Source organism: Caretta caretta, chromosome 9 (genome assembly GCF_965140235.1).
Source record: "Caretta caretta isolate rCarCar2 chromosome 9, rCarCar1.hap1, whole genome shotgun sequence".
NCBI lineage: Eukaryota > Metazoa > Chordata > Testudines > Cheloniidae > Caretta > Caretta caretta.
In genome coordinates this window covers 19,652,727-19,672,572 of record NC_134214.1, presented here as the reverse complement: position 1 = coordinate 19,672,572, position 19,846 = coordinate 19,652,727, and the positions used below count along the sequence as shown (strand labels likewise).

The window sequence follows — 19,846 nt, the reverse complement described above, 5'->3', positions numbered from 1 at the left end:
AAAAATAGAACCCTAGACTTACCATGGGACTCTCAGTAAACAAAGTGTTGCTTGCATGCATGCATTCATCTCCTACTGAAGGATGAGTGCACCATTTAACATGGGAAGATTAGATCAAAGGTACCACTTAAAGATTCAAGTAATCTGCATGACTGCACCTATATTGTGCCCTACTTCTTGAGCAAGATAGGAAACCAATTTGTTCCCAGTGAAAGAACAGGGGAGTACAATATGTTTACCTGTGGGATATTATTGAACCATATAGTATAATACAAGCTATCAAATACCAAGAGCATTAGAAACTGTGAACTTTGGAACTCATCAGGGAATTCTCTCATGTCAGTTTTCAGAGTAGCAGCCGTGTTAGTCTGTATTCGCAAAAAGAAAAGGAGTACTTGTGGCACCTTAGAGACTAACAAATTTATTTGAGCACAAGCTTTCGTGAAGCTTTCATGCATCCGATGAAGTGAGCTGTAGCTCACGAAAGTTTGTGCTCAAATAAATTTGTTAGTCTCTAAGGTGCCACAAGTACTCCTTTTCTCAAGTTAGTGATATTTTGATTATTTTTTTAAATGGCTGCAATTAGCCATCACATACAAAAAAAATCCCACTGGATGGGGCAGGAGGAAGGAAAATACAAATCACCAGCTTCTATCTGAAAAGAACATATCATTTAAAGAGGAATAAAAGTGAAAGTCATGAGTTTAAGGGCAAGGATAGAAAAACTGAAATGACAATATTTCCATTGGATAAGAAAAGTATCTAAGTAGATTCTTAACCAGGAAGGTCTCTGTGCTCATCTGAAAAGAGAGAGAGAGAGAAATTGAGACTAAAAACTTGATATGGAAGCAAACTGTGGCACACAAGATGCAGATCTGATGCGTCTTGAGAAGATTAATAGTTAATCAGATGTTAATATTCTGCCCTAGGGACTGCACCTTGACACAGTAGGAAGACTGCTATGTTCCAATGACTGAGCTAGGGGGAGCGGAAGATAGGTCAAAAAGTAGGTACTAGATGAAAAGCAGTCCATTGATCCTCCAGGTTGGGGGTTCAGTGACAGGTCAACAACCTATTCTTGTAAAGAAGCTAGGTTATAGGAAAAACAAGGTAACCATTCTGGCAAGCAGCATAATAAACAGAGAGGGAAAGCCTTATTCATGCTCTGAGTGATATCTGATGACATAGGAAGGATTCAGATTCAGAAATCTCATATGTAGCTTGTGGAGCAGTGGAAAATATTTGCATCACCTTTGATAAATTTCAGATGCCCCTCAGTGTATCTGTGTGATCCTACCCTGCTTGAATGCAGGGCAAATCAAAGGGGGTGGTCAAAGAGATAGGCAGGAAGGGTAAAACAATGGCCTAGATAAGGAGCTTCCCCTCAAATCACATTAGCCTGGTTTATAGCCCTGAAATATCAACCTGAACTCCTCAGTTCCAATCAGGTGACCGTGAGAAGGAGATGATCAAAAGACCCTGATCTGTGAAAAGATCTGCCTTACAGAGGGGGTGGGGGGAAGTTGTCAGCTGCTACAAAAGCTGACTCAGATTGACTGAGCGCCAGGGTCTGCAGCAACCAGGCTGTAACTTGGCTCCCAAGAGAATAGGAGATACCAAGGCTAAATCAAGTCTAGCTGGGGGCTGGAGAGGAATGTCAAGAGTAGGTAAGATGGTATGCATGTAGGTCTGTGTTATCTTAATACCCTTTGTGTGAGCACTGGCAAAACAAATCATGCTTTGTTTTGGAGAAGCTGTTTCTGTACCACTGCATATTGCTACTGATTACAGGCTCCTGAAGGGGATCTCTTGCTAGTGCCAAGTCCACTGGGCTTTCTAGGTATCACAGTTGGCAAACAGGGGTTGTAAACTGGACACCCTGTTGGAGAGTGGTGTGATTGTGGGATCCCACCCCAAAGAGAAGTGAAGACACAAGCCTGCCACTTGAAAAGGTTGCACTCAGGGGGAGGGGAACTGGAAGAGGGTTTAAGGTGCGGCAGCCTATCCAGGGACTGTGCCATTATAAATGTTAATATGTGAATTTCAGATAATGAAGGAAGGAATGGTTTCAGCAGAGCAAGGTTGTATTATATATTACGGGTGAGATTTTCCAAAGCACCCAGTGTGGATCTACCTTTGCTCTCACTGACATCAGTAGCAAAACTCCCAGATGTCAAAGGGAACAGAGGTAAGCCAGCACTGAGAGCTTTGGAAAATCCCATCCTACAGCTCCCAGATTACAGGCTTGAGTTTTCCTTGTGTCCACAAGGTTGTTTTTATAGTCAAATCTCACGTTTCATTGTTTTTGGCCCATTTTCTAATTAACCTCATGTATGTGTTTCAGACCTTTGTTGCCACTCGATCTGGAATGCAGTCAATTCTCTCTGCGACGTTTACTGCTGGACAGTCTGGAGAAAAGTCTGTTAAAAATGAATGGATTATTATTAATAGTGCTGAATTATAGAAATAGCTTAATTACATTTTTAAATCATTTAAATCTAAAGGCCTGATTCCCCAGTACCGTCAAACTTGTGCAAACATGTACCTCTAAGCAAAGTAGGCATAAAACACTGCCATTCTGATGTAATCATTTTGGGACCTACTTCTCTCAGGTGTATATAACTACACAAGACGCAAGACAGCACAGAATTCTTCCTAGGTATACCCAACTTTTTTAAATGTTATGGCAGAAAATAAAGATGCAGAATGTGATAAAGTTTCAAAGAACTCCTGTAGCCTTTATCACACATTGCTTCATTTAAAATTCACCAGGTATTAAAAATGGAGAGACTTTGGTCCATGTTCATGATATTGTTCTGCTGCTCTTATATGTGCTTCCTACCCTGTATATGCTTTCTTCCACAGTATCCAGAGTTTGGGCATCCTCAGAGACACAAATATCCCAGGGATATGAAGATGTTCCATGAATACTTTTATAATTAAATTTGTGGGGCTCTAGTCACTAGTGAACTTGAGAAGTCCAAGAGCCTCCATTGCCAGGTGACAGGTTTCAGAGTAACAGCCGTGTTAGTCTGTATTCGCAAAAAGAAAAGGAGTACTTGTGGCACCTTAGAGACTAACCAATTTATTTGAGCATGAGCTTTCGTGAGCTACAGCTCACTTCATCGGATGCATACCGTGGAAACTACAGCAGACTTTATATATACACAGAGAATATGAAACAATACCTCCTCCCACCCCACTGTCCTGCTGGTAATAGCTTATCTAAAGTGATCATCAGGTGGGCCATTTCCAGCACAAATCCAGGTTTTCCTGGATAAGGGGCGTTGCATGTGCCCATTGGAAGTTGTAGCCTTTTTTCAGTTTATTTAGTTAGTTAATTAAGTTCTAAACTGAGGCCTACAAATATTATTCCAACTTGAGCCTTATACAGTGGGGTTTTGTCTGTTTGTTTTAACTGCTATGTCAGGTTGATATGTTCACGTCCAAAAGCTGATACAAATAAATGCAAGTATCTGCCGCCGCGAGCAGCTGTACTCCCAATACCTGAGCACATTCACTTTGTGTTAGAATTTATCACTTCCTTTTATACACACTGCCATTTGCATGCACAAACTGTGGGCTTGATTACCCAGTCTTCACATGCAACTGAGGATGCATGCAAAATGTGGCCATGTCAAAACGGAGGCTCCTTGCACATTTGGCTCTGTATGCTAGCCTAACTCTAAACCAAATTTTCTTCTAATTTATTGATTCATTAAAAGAAAACTCTTGTCTTTTATGGTATTTTCTTCCACACAACAGAATCTCACTGAAAAAATAAATCAGTTTGCATTTAGTTACAAATTAGGGTTTACAAGCCATTCTAAATGATATAACTAATTAATTAAAAGTATAAAACATGGGGAGACTTAAATCAAAGGACCAAACTATATTTAATCATCTGATAAGATATTAATGCATCTTATCAATACAGTTATCGAATGGGTCAAAATCTTTGAAGTCTTTCATTTCTACACAGTACATATTATACATACATAGTATATCAGCTGGAGCGATTCCATGGAGTTGTTCGCTGACATAACACATGAAGAGCTCTTAAATTTTTTCTCTCTTTTGGACAGCTATTAGTTGTTAATCAAAATATTGAAATTCCACTTTCTTCATTAAAAAAGTAACTTAAAGAAATACACAGTGCAGGTATTGGAACGAGAGGAGTTGCATTTACTTTCAACTGCTTTAAATTCTTAATCTTTCTAGTTTTTTTACTCATTATAAATATTAACATTATCTATAAAAAGGGAGAAACCACTGTGCTTCGTCAGCATCAGGGCCCCATAGTGCTAGACACTACCAATACACAGGGAGATGCAGTCTATATCTCAAAGAGTTTACCATCTATACACAAAAGAATTGATTTTGTGAAGGACACCATATAAACACATGGAGCGTTACATGCTCTCATGCTTGAATTTTGTCTATAAGCCTGATCCATCGTCCTCTAGAAAGACTCCTATCAACTTCAGTGGGCATTGATTAGACTAAGAGTCAATGCCATGGTTCATTTTGTTAATCAAATCTAATACATTCCCTCTTCGAGCAATTCAAATTCAGGGACTATTCTTGGTTTGACCTTTGAGTTCTACAATAATCATGATAAATAGTAACTGTTACCTTGGAGTCCAGGTTGTCCTGTTGCTAAAAGTGCCACCAGAATGCAGGCTACAATCACCACCAAACAAAATAGGACAATCAGGGAGATCTCTAATCCGCTGAACTTCTTCTTCCCCATCTAGCCACGGATAAACACCATTGTAAAAAATAAATACATAAAAAAAGTTTCAGGAATGTGCTTTTTAGTAAATATCTAGCAAATATTTGCTTTAAGAATGAATCCTTTGCCCAAAGAAGTTAAAATACAACCACACCTCACAAAGTGTAATATTCTGATGTTCAGATTCGATTAAACAGAATAAGTTACTAAAGCTGGTTGGGAAGTGTATTTAAATTGTCTGTGACAAATTTCTGGGAAACAAAAAAAAATAATTTTATTCAAATTTTTCCATGACACTTTTCAGCTTTTCCTTGAACTTTCCAGGAACTTTTTTTTGTTTAAAGTTTTCAACAAACAAAATGCCCCAAATTTTGGTTTTCAGTTTTGGGTGTGGAAGAAGGGACAAAGACTGCCCAATATTTCCACAAAATGTGAAGTTTTCTTGTAAAAGTTGTCAGGGTGTATTTTGCCAAAAAAATTGACAAAAAATGTTGAAGAGCTCTATTATATATTTCCATGTATAGTGGAAATAATAAGTATACTATGGATCAATGGTGACATAAATGGTGGTGTAAGTTACAGATCAGTAAGTCAGGGGAAACTGTTGTGAATTAAGCTGGTGTAATTACTTAAGTGGTGTAATTCTGAGAAGGCAGAACTGACTACTGTCATTTTAAATTGGTGTAGCACACTGAGAAGGACAGAGAGATGAGCTTGTAATACCAAAAGCAGATAATGTGGGTGGGGTTATAGGCAAAATTGCTGTATAAAATTCATGCATTTCCCTTGTGTGACTCAGTTTCTATGTTCAAATTTTTCTTTACTACAGTCCACACTAGCAGAGCAAGGCATGCCCTATTGACACAGATGTATGCAATATTCAAAATGATTATCTATAGAATTTGTATTAATATTTTAGTATGCATAGCTGATCTTTTACCTTTTGATTTGCACGGGTGACTGTACCAGCTGATCTGACAAGATACCCAGAGCGACAGAGAGCCCACTTGGTAAAGTTAGGAAAAGTGCTATAATTGACAAACGGTTAGGGCAAGTCAATATTACAAAATTAATGTACAGTCACCACAGTAGTTAAACTGCTTTTGCATGTCCACACTATGCTGCTTGTATTGGTGATGCGCATCCTCACCAGAAGCACTTGCAACGATTTTCCTGTCAGTGTGGGGCATTGAGGGATGGCTTCTGAAAAGCAACAACAGTTGATGTAGGGTCTACACTGACACTGAGTCTACTTAACCACATTGACTTAAGCGCTCCGTCTGTCATGAAGATGGAATTATTAAGTCAGTGTACTGAGTGAGTTACATCAGTGGGAGCTGCATTTTAGTATAGACACTTACAAAGTTAGATAATGTAAGCTGCCCCACTTCAACCTAACTCTATAGTGTGGACCAGGGCTTACTGTTGAAATATTCAGGCTGCACAGCCAACTGCTCAATCTCATGTGAAGAACAACATGGTACCATTAATGTTTAACTGTATGCCAGCAATAAAACTCATTAAAACATCTGCAACCTCCAGATCAATATACCAGCAACAGTAACTGCATTTTTCATTCGCTTAAAAGCATTTTACCTGACAAAATTGGCTTAAACACAGAGAAATAACTTTCTTTTATTTAGTTAAAATAAGAACAAAATGCAGTTTTGCCAGTGGAAATAGTGTAGTACTGCTCATTGCACTGATCTTTTAAAACACTTATACAGGTGTTCCAATAATCAGCAGTACTGGGGGAAAAGCTTTTTGACATCAGAACAGTTTAAGCTTGATGCTCTTTCCCCTGCAGCCTCCATGTAACGTGCCCTGCCCTTCCCCCACTCACTCAATAACTTCACAGTCATAGGAATGAAGAGGTAGTTTATTAACTCATTTAGAAAGACCAGTCTCAACTCAGCAGCAGTCTTCAAGGGAAAGTGAAAGCTACGATAAAGTTAAATATAATTTTCAAAATATAATCAAAGATACTTTTATAAACTGCACAATACATTCATATTTTACATATGTATATAGGTTTCCCAGACATTTTCTATACTATAACATTGGTAGCTTCCCAGGGAATATTGTATTTTCAGCCTGCAATTGTTTTATTATATTGAAAACCATATTGCTCAATGCAATAAAGAAATTACAATCCAACCGTTCCTAACTGAAGTTCTCAATTAACCCTTTCCACAAATATATCAATCAGGAACGTTGCAAGGCAACATTCAACATTTTGAGATCTACAGTATGGTTAAAGGTTTTGTCAAAGAACACAGAATGAAACATGGTATTGAAACTCTGCACTTCTCAGGGACGCAGAAGTTGAAAATGAGGATTTACGGTACAAATCCTACTGTGTGATATATACGCTTGGATTTCCTGAAACTTGAAACCCAGGAATAAAAGCACATACCTCAAAACCCCTTTGTTTCACCGTCTATGCATTGCTCTTGTTCCAGCCCTCTGGCACTGAAGGTTCAACTTGAAAACTCCAGCTTTATATTGAGCCCCTATCAGTTTATTGCATTATCTGTTAACTAGTCTATCAGTCGAAGGTACTTACGTATACTCTCAGGCAGATTGCACAATCTCTTCGCACTGAAAATGGTTGCCATGGATATTGCATGTATATTGCAGCCAGAAAATGGCTAGTTACTTTAATAATCATTTTCTCTGAGATATCACTCATGTCACCGTACACAAGCAGAAGAGTAGCAACAACCTGATGACAACACCTCTTGTCAGGTGACATGCCTGCAGTTTTTTGCTGCACCATTCAATTCATTTTCATCTAAACTTCATTTTTCTTATCTGTTATTTCTGCCTTCATCACATTATAAATCACTTAGTGTTCCATAATTGGAAAAGGCTATTTAAAAATCACACTGTAAAAGTGGGTGAGGTCATACCTTTTATTGGACCAACTTGGTGAGAGAGACAAGCTTTTCAGTTACACGGAGCTCTTTCTCATGTTTGGGGATGGTACTCAGACTCACAGCTAAATGCAAAATCAAACAGATAGTTTAGCATAAGTAGTTAGCACATATTCTAAGGAACCATTCAAGAGGAAGTGGCATGTTAACACCCTGATAGTCATAGGACAAAAAAAGGGGAGGGGGGCTAGTGGTTACAGATTGTGTCTTTATTAATACCATGATTGTTAGTGTCAAGCAAAATTATGAATTTAAATTCCCAGGCTTATCTTTTGAAAGTGTTGTGCGGGTTAGCCTGCAGGCTAACCTATTTATGCGAACCTATCTGTTTGATCTTGTATTTAGCTACATCACTCTGAGTACCTTTCCCAAGACTGAGGAAGAGCTTTGTGTAACTCCAAAGCTTGTCTCTCACACCAACAGAAGCTGGTGTAATAAAATATAAAACCTCATCTACCTTGTCTCTCTGATAGCCTGTGGTGAACATGGGTACAACAACAGTGCAAACAACACTGCCATGGATATTGAATGTGTATTGCAGCCAGAGAACGGCTAGTTAATTAATAATAATAATTTTCTCTGACAGGTTTCAGAGTAACAGCAGTGTTAGTCTGTATTCGCAAAAAGAAAAGGAGTACTTGTGGCACCTTAGAGACTAACCAATTTGTTTGAGCATAAGCTTTCATGAGCTACAGCTCACTCGATGAAGTGAGCTGTAGCTCACGAAACCTTATGCTCAAATAAATTGGTTAGTCTCTAATTTTCTGAGATATCACTCACATCACTGTACACAAGTAGAAGAGTAGCAACAACTTGAAGACAACACGTCTTGTCAGGTGACATGCCTGCAGTTTTTTGCTGCACCATTCAATTAGTTTTCATCTAAACGTCATTTTTCTTATCTGTTATTTCTGCCTTCATCACATTATAAATCACTTAGTGTTCCATAATTGGAAAAAGCTATTTAAAAATCACACTGTAAAAGTGGGTGAGGTCATACCTTTTATTGGACCAACTTGGTGAGAGAGACAAGCTTTCCAGTTACATGGAGCTCTTCCTCATGTCTGGGGATGGTACTCAGACTCACAGCTAAATGTAAAATCAAACAGTTGGTTAGCATAAGTAGGATTCAGAGTGGTAGCCGTGTTAGTCTGTACCAGCAAAAACAACGAGGAGTCCTTGTGGCACCTTAAAGACTAACACATTTATTTGGGCATAAGCTTTTGTGGGCTAGAACCCACTTCATCAGATGCATGGAGTGGAAAATACAGGAGCAGGTATAAATACATGAAAAGATGTGAGTTGCCTTGCCAAGTCTAATGAGACAATTCAATTAACAGCAGGATACCAAGGGAGGAAATATAACTTTTGAAGTAATGAGAGTGGCCCATTTCGGACAGTTGACAAGAAGGTGTGAGTAACAATAGGGGGAAATTAGTATTGGGGAAATTAGGTTTAGGTTTTGTAATGACCCAACCACTCTCAGTCTTTATTCAGGCCTAATCTGATGGTGTCCAATTTTCAAATTAATTCCAGTTCTGCAGTTTCACATTGGAGTCTGTTTTCGAAGTTTTTTTGTTAAAGAATTGACACTTTTAGGTCTGTTATTGAGTGACCATGACTGACTGGAAGGTATAAATTGTCTCCAAATCTGAAATAGTCGTGGGTGAGGACAAAGTCACAAAGTTCAGCCACCAGATTTGCCATGATGATATCGGGTATGCTATTCCTGATGGCTTGTAGTCCATCTTTGTGTGGAATGTTCGTGTAGAGGGTTTCTACATCCATAGTGGCTAGGATGCTGTTTTCTGGAAGATCACCAAAGGATTGTAGTTTCCTCAGGAAGTCAGTGGTATCATAAGTAATTAGCACATACTCTAAGGAATCATGCAACAGGAAGTGGCATGTTAACACCCTAATAGTCATAGGACAAAAAAGTGGGGGGAGGTTAGTGGGTTACATATTGTGTCTTTATTAAGACCATGATTTTTAATGTCAAGCAAAATTATGAATTTAAGTTCCCAGGCTCATCTTTTGAAAGTGTTGTGCAGGTTAGGCTGCAAGCTAACCTGTTTATGCAAATCTGTCCATTTGATCTTGTATTTAGCTGCATCACTCTGACATAGGCGCCAACTCCGTGGGGGCTCCGGGGCTGGAGCACCCACAGGGAAAATTTGGTGGGTGCTCTGCACCCAGCGGCAGCTCCCCACCCTGCCTCCCCAGCTCACCTTTGCCTCCTCCCTGAGCACGCCTTCCCCACTTCTCTCAGCGCTTGCTGCCGTGAAACAGCTGTTTCACAGGTAACAAGCTGTGGGAGGGAGGGGTGAGGAGCGGGAACATGGCACACTCAGGGGAGGAGGCGGGGAAGAGGCAGGGCCGGGGTGGGGATTTGGGGAAGGAGTCCAATAGGGGCAGGGAGGGGGCAGAGTTGGGGTGGGGACTTTGGGGAAGGGGTTGGAATGGGGGCAGGGCAGGGGCAGGGTCGGGGGTGGGGGTGGGAGGGCACGAGCACCCACGGACGCCAGGAGAAATTGGCACCTATGTACTCTGAGTACCTTTCCCAGGCCTGAGGAAGAGCTTTGTGTAACTCCAAAGCTTGTCTCTCACACCAACAGAAGCTGGTGTAATAAAAGATAGGACCTCACCTACCTTGTCTCTCTGATAGCCTGTGGTGAACATGGCTACAATAACGCTGCATACAACACTGTAAAGCTAATAAGATTTTGACCATTAAAACTTTTTCAGGAATCATCTGTAAATTAATAAGACACAATATATATCCGAAGAGTGAGAAAAAGAGCAAAGCTTACAGGGGGGGAAATGCACTAAAATATTTGTAGGGGACGCACTTTTACTTGTTTTTCTTACTGAGAAGACATGTGAAGGGTTTTTGTCCCCCCTCCCTCCCCTCCCTCCCCCCCTCGGAAGCCTCCCTTTGAAATCAAATTTCAGTTATAGAACAGGAGTTTCTGTCTATTCTGGTAAAACGTATTTTACAGTGCATGCTGAATGCACTGCACATTGCGAATTAAAAGGTGTTATTTAATCAGTCTACTGAACATTCCACCTCCTAGTGGCAACCACTGAAAAGTGAAGCATTTCCCCACAGAGCCCGAACGGAACGTTTCTCTTTTTCACTAGTCAGCACTTAAAGGAAAGAGAATCCGTCATACAGGCACAGCACTGTGGTCCTCCAGTAGCCATCCATCTCAGTCTAAAAGTGTCAACACTCACACAGATTCACTGCTTTGGAAATGCAGGCTTTTTCTAATCCATTCAACTGTCTTGCCCTCTCTCTCTCTCTCTCTCTCTGTGTGTACTATTGTAACACACTTCCTGTGTATTAGTTGTATAAGCTCAGGTGGACTTTTCAAAGTAGTTTTGTTCGGGTTAGTAAAAATATAACCTTTTGCTCTGCTTTAGGGCATAACAGTTTCTCTATATCTCTTTGGATGGATAACTTAATTTTAGCTGAACGTGAGTTGATCCTGCAAGATTCTGAGAACTCTTCCACCAAAGCACGCAAGCATGTGCTTAACTTTAAGCATGTCAGTGGCCCCACTGCAGTCAATTCAAGCCTATGACTAAGTGCTTTCCTGACTTGGAACACAGTGCTAGTACCTTGCAGGATCAATTTCCTGGAGAACATTTTCCAAGCCATTTGAGGGCATGAGCAACACAGCAGGAACTGAAAAAGAGGACCGGAAATAGGGCTAACCACTCAGAATCCCCAGCAGAGTATATTTCCATAAATCTACTGAGGATAATAGCAGCCAGCATTTCAGGCTGAGATGCACTGTTGAACTGCAGGAATGGGAAGATTACAGATAGAGATAGACTGAGACAGTAAAAAAACCCTGAAAAAAGAATGAGGAGTACTTGTGGCACCTTAGAGGCTAACAAATTTATTTGAGCATAAGCTTTCATGAGCTACAGCTCACTTCATCGGATGCATGCATGCGTGAAAGCTTATGCTCAAATAAATTTGTTAGTCTCTAAGGTGCCACAAGGACTCCTTTTCTTTTTGCGGATACAGACTAACACGGCTGCTACTCTGAAACCTAAAAAACCCTGAGAAATCAATGAAGCTGAGAACTGGAACAACATGGACTCTGCTGTGCCCTAATTTGGTTTTAGGGAATTAAGAGTTGATCATTCAGTGACTGGAACTGTTGGAACTTTGTGAGTATATCTAGAGTAGGAAAATAGGCTGTGGTTTAAAAGGTATTAGCTAGCATGCTTTAACTAATACATTTTTTTAAAACTAGTGTAGACAGCTTTAACACCTTTAAAAACCTGTCAGCTGGCTACGGTCCACCCTAGGGCTGCATTTATTCAAGTACCTCCAATAGTGACTTCTTGGGTGTGGCAACACTTTTGGATGAAGATGAATGGCTACTGGAGTGCCACTTTGATCAATAATGTGGTACATATGACTGACCACTCTTTAATGTACATTGTGCCTGCAGCCTGCCAACTAGGGCCAACTTATGCACTGTAACAATGGCTGTAACACTGAAACAAACATTGGGAGCTTGGTTCAGCAGATAGAGAGTTAATGTGCTGTCATGGCTCATGAGAAAGGAAGATGGCTAACCACTTTTCTACAGTCAGTCCTGAAGAACCTCATGCGCAGTGACCCCACCCCAGGAGCACTGGCAAGAGGAGAAAGCTTTGTCCGGGTTGTGCGTATGTGAGGATTAACTCTGTTGTCAACTGCAGAATCTAGTCCCCACCCACCTTCTGCATCACCAGTCAGGTCCTCTGTGTCATTTCAAAATCAGTAGAAGATTTTTCTTTGTCTAGTTACCCATTTTATACTCTGAGGCAATGATTACTTGTGTTTGGAGCAAGGGACAGGGAGTTGGGACACCTGGGTTCTAGTCCCAGCTCTGCCATTAACTACTGATGTAACTTAAGCTGAAACACCTTCCTGCTCTGTGCCACAATTTTCCTCTCTCTCTCACACACACACAGAAATATTCCATGTCTGGTGTCTGTCAAGAAGTGATCTAAAAAAAACAACACTAAATGTAGAAAATTTTTGCAAGATAATTTCAGGCACTTTTGAGCTGTTATTACTATTATTCATAGTGGTAGTGGAAGAGCTAGTTGAATTTTTATTTATTTAGGCTTTTTTTTTTTTTTGATTAAACAAAACCATTCCTGAATTCAGGCCAATTTTGGCATATAGTTTCAGCCAAATAAAAGTGTGTGGGGGGGGCAAAACAGCTCATTGAAACGTTTTCTAACAAACGTTTTGACTTTTCATTTTGAGATGTTTCATTTAGAAATGTAGCTAGATTTCTTTAAAAATAAAATGAAAAAGGGTAAAAACCCACCAGACGACATAACAAACTTTTAAAAAAGCAAACAAACCAAAACCAAACTTTGATCCAAAACAGAATGGTTTATCGTTTCAGCTTGAACCAAAAAAGTCAATTATTGGCTCAGCTAATTATTATACAGCACCCAAAGCCCGTAATCAAGTTTGAAAGCCTATCATGCACTATAGACGGAGACACAATCCAAGGCCCCAATCTTGCAAACAATTGTGCATATTAACTTTAAGCACAAAAAGCGCTTTGGTGATAATGGGTCGTGCCCCCCTCCCCACGTGGCAGACGAGCTGTCCTCTGTGTGAAGGGAGGACAAGCTGAACTCAGCCAAAGTGAGGTACAGCACAGCAGCCACGTTTCCCCTGCCCTCTCTGAAACTCCAGGAAGCTCTGCAACTTCCTTGGTGCAGTGTCTGTGGAGCTCCTTTAGTCCTTAGCCTGGAAGGCTCGGGGGGGGGGGGGGGGCAATGGCATTCTTTAATAAATGATTCTACGTGACATAAAATAGATATGCTAAATGTACCAGGTGGATAACTGAGTCTAATTAACAGTACTGTTGGAACCTCAAAGTGTAGCTTATATGAATGAATGAATATATTATTGGCAATGGACAAGATTCATCCCTGCTGTAACTCCACTGCCTTCAAGATGACTTATACTGAGCATGAATTTGGCCCAAAGAGTTTAATGACAAGTTGGAAAATTAATGAGGAAGATGCACAAAAACTGGTTCAGGACTCCTGGGAGCCTCTTGATAAAATTCCACAATCAAATTGAAGGGAAGGTGATGTTGCTGTTTCTGATGGACTCACTCTGTCTCTCTCTCTTGACACTACTCAATCATCCCCTGTCAGAGAGGATTCATTCCTGTGGTTCATTAAAAAAACATTTCTGAAAGTCGAAATTCATAGATTCCAAGGCCAAAGGGGACCATTGGATCATCTGACCTACTGTATAACACAGGCCATAGAACTTCCCCAAAAGAGTTAATATGACCCTTTCATAGAGAGTAGATAGATTGCACCAAAGGAGTGGTATTTTCAAAACATATCCCCCACACTCTCATACTGTACACTCAGGAGAGCGTTCCTAACAGAATATCAAGTATCAAAGTGCAGCTTGACTTCTTTGCCCAGAAAGGGAGTGCTGCTATCCTCTTTGGTTGTGGTTATGAGAGTTTGTTTGCAGGGGGCTGAGGGATAGATTCCCCATTGATCACACACCCCTTGCTGTGAGTACATGCGTCTGGACACAAGGTCTACCATAGCCTGGACACGAGGTCTACCATAGCCTAAAGGAAAATGTTTCTTTGTGGAATCCCCTTGTTAGCACATTGGCAGCACATCAGAGACATTTAAATGTGCAGCTTGTACTGTACCTTATTTGGTGAGCTGTAATTAGGTGCCCTCTTGCTTTAGGCCAACAGAAGCAACAATGTGTCACTGGAGAACTGAAAACCATTAGGTCAGAAACACTCTGATTGCAACTTATCACTTTCATTCCCCTCTAGATGCCCAAACTTTTGTTTTGTTTTAGCAAAAAAGGGTGTGGATGTGTGAGGGGAGATGGGAAGAAGGCAGAAGAAAGGAGGAATAATAGAAACAGTGAGAAGTAGAGGAGGCAGAGCAGGAATTAAAATGGGTGAACTCTGAGACAGAGAAAGATTGAGAGGATACAATGACAAAGACAGACAAGGGGTTTATGGTACAGGAAAACCATCACTTGGCTTTGCAACACTTACAGTTGCTCCTGATGCCTGGTCAAGAGCCCAATGAATGTCAGCATGGACCAAAAAAAGACTTTAAGGCTTTGTCTACAGTAGTGCTTTTGTTGGTAAAACTTTTGTCGGCCAAGGCTGTGAAAAAAACACCCCCCTGAATGACAAAAGCTACGGTGTGGACAGCGCTATGTCGGCGGGAGACACTCTCCTACTTGGTAGAGGTGGTTTAATTATGCCGGCAGCAGAGCTCTCTCCCTTCGGCATATAGCAGCTACATGGGAGACTTTAGTACAGCTGTGCTGCTGAAAGGTCCATTGTGTAGATATAGCCTCAGAAAGAGACTGAGGACCTGTCTATACGGGAAGTTATACCGGTATAAAGTAAGATGTGGATTCATACCACTATAGTTACACTGGTTTAATTCTCCCTGTGGACACTGTCATTTGAAATAAGAGCAGCCTTTGGTCAGTTTCATTAATTAACTTCCAAAGTAAATTAAACTAAACCAGATAATAGGCCACTTTTTTTCCAAATAACAGTGTCCACAGGAGGACTTATAATGTTAAGAAAAACCCTTTGGGACAAGAAGAAAACAATGAGGATTTACCCAAGTAGAGTGAAGATTTAGTAGATACTAGCAACTATGTATCAGAGGGGTAGTATCCACAAAAACAGTCTGTATCCACAAAAACAAAGAGGAGTCCGGTGGCACCTGAAAGACTAACAGATTTATTTGGGAATAAGAGTTCATGGGTAAACAACCCACTTCATGCATCTGTAGAAGTGGGTTTGAACCCACGAAAGCTTATGCCCAAATAAATCTGTTAGTCTTTAAGGTGCCACTAGCAACTATTAGAGATCTCAGCCATCCTAAAAATGTGCTAGGATGAGGGAATTTTCAAGTCACGAAAACTGCAGAGGACCAAGAGGAAGAGACCAGGAAATGGAACTACATTGGAGGAAAGTGTAAGAATGATAGAGACACAGGGCTAGAGCCTCAGCTATAGCTGAGATACAATCAGTAGGGTAGGAGAAGTGGGGCAAAACTGACCAAACCAACCATGTGCTCCTCCAATCCTAGGGGCTTGAAATCAGCATAAATTAGAACAGACATCTATGGTTTATGAGAGCCACCTAACCAGATTATCTTGTCCTGCCCCTCTGTCAGCCCTGTATGCAAATCCCCCCTCCACCTTGTGCAAAATAACTAGTACAGACCTTTGATTAAATAATTAGCACTGATCTGTGTTCTTATTGGGGGCAACCCTCAGTGGAGGAATATGGGTTACAGGGCTATGGGTTATTTTGCCCTGTCCTTCCTGGTCTGGTGGCTGAGCTAAAAGATAAGACACAAAGAGCGCAGTAGTGATTCAAAATGACATGGTGCTCAAACTCCTGTAAAAGGCAATATAATTAGTATAGATCTTTGTTCATTTAAACAACTACACAACCTGAACCTGTAGGTTACATAATACCTTCATTTTAGTTAAAGCTGCTGGGCTGATTATAGCAATTATTAGGAATACAGATGATTATGTTGTGAATTGTAGATACATAAATACTGTTTGGCCTGAGTGGTTAGTCAAAAATTAATTTGGGGTCTTGAAGATCGCTTCCGTTAGGATGAGCAATTGATGCTGGAGTCAGGTATTTCTCTAATTCAATCCTGTTTATTTACAAAGAACATACAAAGTCCTCTTTCCCAGAACACCATAGAAATCAATCAGGAAACCGTTTCTTTGCCTACTGTCTGAAGCCCCTTTCCAGAAAGTACTCTACCCAAAACCTCCCTCTCAGGGTCATACAACAAGTGCTTCTCTGGGGTTCCTTGCTATGTTCATGGCATACACAGTGAGAAATTAGATAAAACGTATAGTACTTTTGGTGGAAGGTTGCAATGTGTGCTGTTTCTTAGAATTCAACAACACACATTAACCCTAAAACAGAGAGACAAAGCAGGCTGTTCCCTAAACAGAGAGGTACAACTCAATCTACCTATTCTAGGCTGGTTTCAGAGTAACAGCCGTGTTAGTCTGTATTCGCAAAAAGAAAAGGAGTACTTGTGGCACCTTAGAGACTAACCAATTTATTTGAGCATGAGCTTTCGTGAGCTACAGCTCACTTCACTGATTCTCCACAATCTGACTCTGATCACACACTTCCTGATAAAGCCCCTTAGCCTGCAAGCAGGTCCAGGAAAACCCTCATAAGTTTAAGTGACAGCTTTTAATTTTAACACCATTTTCAATATTCCACACTTCTGTGGTGTTTTATCTGCTTCTCTCACACAGATCCAACACTATCTAGATCCTGTGTTTGCATTCAGCCCCAATCAAATCCTTCTGCCCACAGCTCAGATTCCTCAGCAGCTTTGCATGTAGCCTATGTTTTGGCTGGCACCTATTGTTTCAGCTATCTATTCCACAAAGGAGCTTAATTGCTTCTTACATTTATCTTGAATGAAAAGGAGTACTTGTGGCACCTTAGAGACTAACCAATTTATTTGAGCATAAGCTTTCATGAGCTACAGCTCACTTCATTGGATGCATCTCACATGCTGTAGCTCACGAAAGCTTATGCTCAAATAAATTGGTTAGTCTCTAAGGTGCCACAAGTACTCCTTTTCTTTTTGTGAATACAGACTAACATGGCTGTTACTCTGAAACCTGTCATTTATCCTGAATGAAAGCCAGCTGTCACACTCACCAGCTTCAATAAGGTTTCACCCAACCCCCAGAACAACAATACGCCCAACATTAATAAATTGTGAATCAGGCCCCAAAAACTGAGATTGGCTAAAAAATCATGCTGTATCTGGGGGCGGAGAATGGTTTTAAGCACATAGGATGTACTTGGATCAACATTTTTAACCTTTTCTCCCTAACCATGAGGGTTAGATACTTAATTATTCTTTTACAATAAAAGCTAAGATTCTCGGCTCACCAGATGCATCCAGAAGATGTGACTTCAAGAAAAACATCAAATTTTGTGAGATAAAATTCACAAGAGTTGGCAACTGTAACAGGACTTGCTTTGATTTAACAAAAACTGGTGCTTAAATAGCGCTTGATACATGTCTTATTAAATCTTAATTTCAAGGATCTTTGTGAATCATAATTACCCAAGCCACTGTATTTTTTTTCTGGTGACTATTGCCCCAAACCTGAAATAACCAGGCCCTCCCCAGTTTTTGGAGTGAGGGAAAGACGTTTCTGACTGAATCCTTTTGGTGAAGTCACAGCTCTGACCCTTTGCATTGTTTCCTCAAAGCTCCCTAGCTTACTTTTTTCTCTGACTTGCCTCATTCTTGTTGCAGATGGTCCTCCAGCAGGGCCTGTGCTTCTTCTGCTACTGAAACAAAGCAGATCCAAAGCCCTTATTAACTGGTTCTCAGCCATTTTTATTAGTAGTAGCATTAATAATAATTTTCATTACTTTAAAATTCTTCAGGCGTGACAAATATTTGATGAAAAATAATTAACAATGGAACAGTGGTATTTTTAATACACCACAGTTGAAAGGTATTAATCATCAGTGCCAGGACTCGGTGTTTTTTCCTGTCTCTATAATATTTAGTAAGCACCCAGCAGGCAGCAAGGTCAGGAGAAAAGGCACAGCAAAGATGTTAACTGCATGAGCAGTCAGCTCACACTTAGGCTTGGTCTACATTAGTAATTTATGTTGGTATCATTACGTTACTCAGGGGCGTGGAAAATCCGTACCTGAGCAACGCAATGATATCGACCTACCCCCCGGTGTAGACAGTGTTATGTCAATGGGAGAGCATCTCCTGTCTACATAGCTACTGCCTCTCGGGGAGGTGGGTTACCTATGCCAACAGGAGAAGCCGCCCCATCGGCATAGGTAATGTCTTCGCTGAAGGGCTACAGCAGCGCTGCTGCAGCCCTTTAAGTGTAGACAAGCCCAGACTGATCAAGCTGCCGGAAACCTCTGGTTCAGTGGTTCTCAACCAGGGGTCCAGGGTCCCCTGGGGAGGGCTGCAAGCAAGTTTCAGGGGGGCTGCCATGCAGGGCAGAAAGCCAAAGCCCCACCACATGGGGCTGAAGCCCGGGCCCCCGAGCCCTGCCACCCAGTCTGAAACTGAAGCCTGAGCAACACAGCTCCATGGGGGCCCCTGTGGTGTGAGGCCCCAAGCAATTGCCCTGCTTGCTACCGGTCCTGGGTTTTATACACAGAAAACCAGTTTTTGTGGCACTGGTGGGGGCAGGGAGAACGGGGGAGGCTCAGAAAGAAAGAGGTTAAGAACCTCTGCTCTAGTTGACACTGGGCACATTAAAAGGCCCACCACCTATATTAGTATAGTCACTCTCATAGTGACAGTCTAATTGACATGGTCACCACTATACTTACAACAGCTATCGCAGCACTTGCCTCTCCCGATGTTGCTTTCTTCAGCATAGACTGTACACATGAATTATTGCCTATCCCACATGTTTGAAAATCATGAGATTGGCTGAAAAATCTTCAGATATTAAAATAATCAAGGTGGGTGCTTTTATTTGCCTTCTGTTTTTTGATCCTTTAAGTACTATTCAGGTTACATTTTCAAGGTTGCCTCTGCAAACATGAGGGCTAGAAACTTTTGTTTTATTTATTTATTAAATGAACACTGAGATTCTCATGTAATCATTTATCTCCAGGAGCTGGGAGTTTAAATAAAACATCAGAGCTGGTAACACTGCAAATGTTACTGAGCAAGATCAGCATATCATGGCCTAGACAGGGACTTTGAGTAGTACAAAGGTTTTTTGCCTATGGCCAGCCACAAAAAGGACCAGATCTTCAACTGGTATCAATCAGCATAAATCCATTCACTTCAGTAGAGCTGCACTAATTTACACTGGCTGAGGACATGGCTTAAAATGTTCACAGCACGCTTACATACACACTAGGAAGCTGTACCAACTTCTGAATTGTCCTGGATTTGAATCAATGTTCACTTTCTACAGTCACAGTTACAGGGCTAGCTGCACCCCTTAGCTCATCCCCACTTATTCCTTTACCTCCTTAGGGTGGAATCCTTATCCTGTGATTCTCCTACTCTTAGACCAAGTCCTGGCCTACAGTACCTTGTGGATCACCATGCTTACCCCATC

General features: G+C 41.0%; 1 protein-coding gene across 2 annotated transcripts in view; it reads right to left on the bottom strand.

The window, feature by feature from the left end:
- The window catches only part of SI (sucrase-isomaltase), a 146,978-nt gene extending 139,620 nt beyond the window's left edge, over positions 1-7,358 (bottom strand). Inside the window, exons 1-3 of one of the 2 annotated variants that reach the window (XM_075132141.1) lie at positions 7,152-7,358; positions 4,636-4,753; positions 2,347-2,420 (exon numbers count right to left, since the gene is read on the bottom strand). In XM_075132141.1, coding sequence (XP_074988242.1) covers positions 2,347-2,420; positions 4,636-4,753 — 192 coding nt within the window. In that variant the 5' untranslated portion in view covers positions 7,152-7,358. The remainder of the gene's footprint in view (positions 1-2,346; positions 2,421-4,635; positions 4,754-7,151) is intronic. The other variant, XM_075132140.1, reaches the window with a different exon arrangement.
- Positions 7,359-19,846: the final 12,488 nt, after the last annotated feature.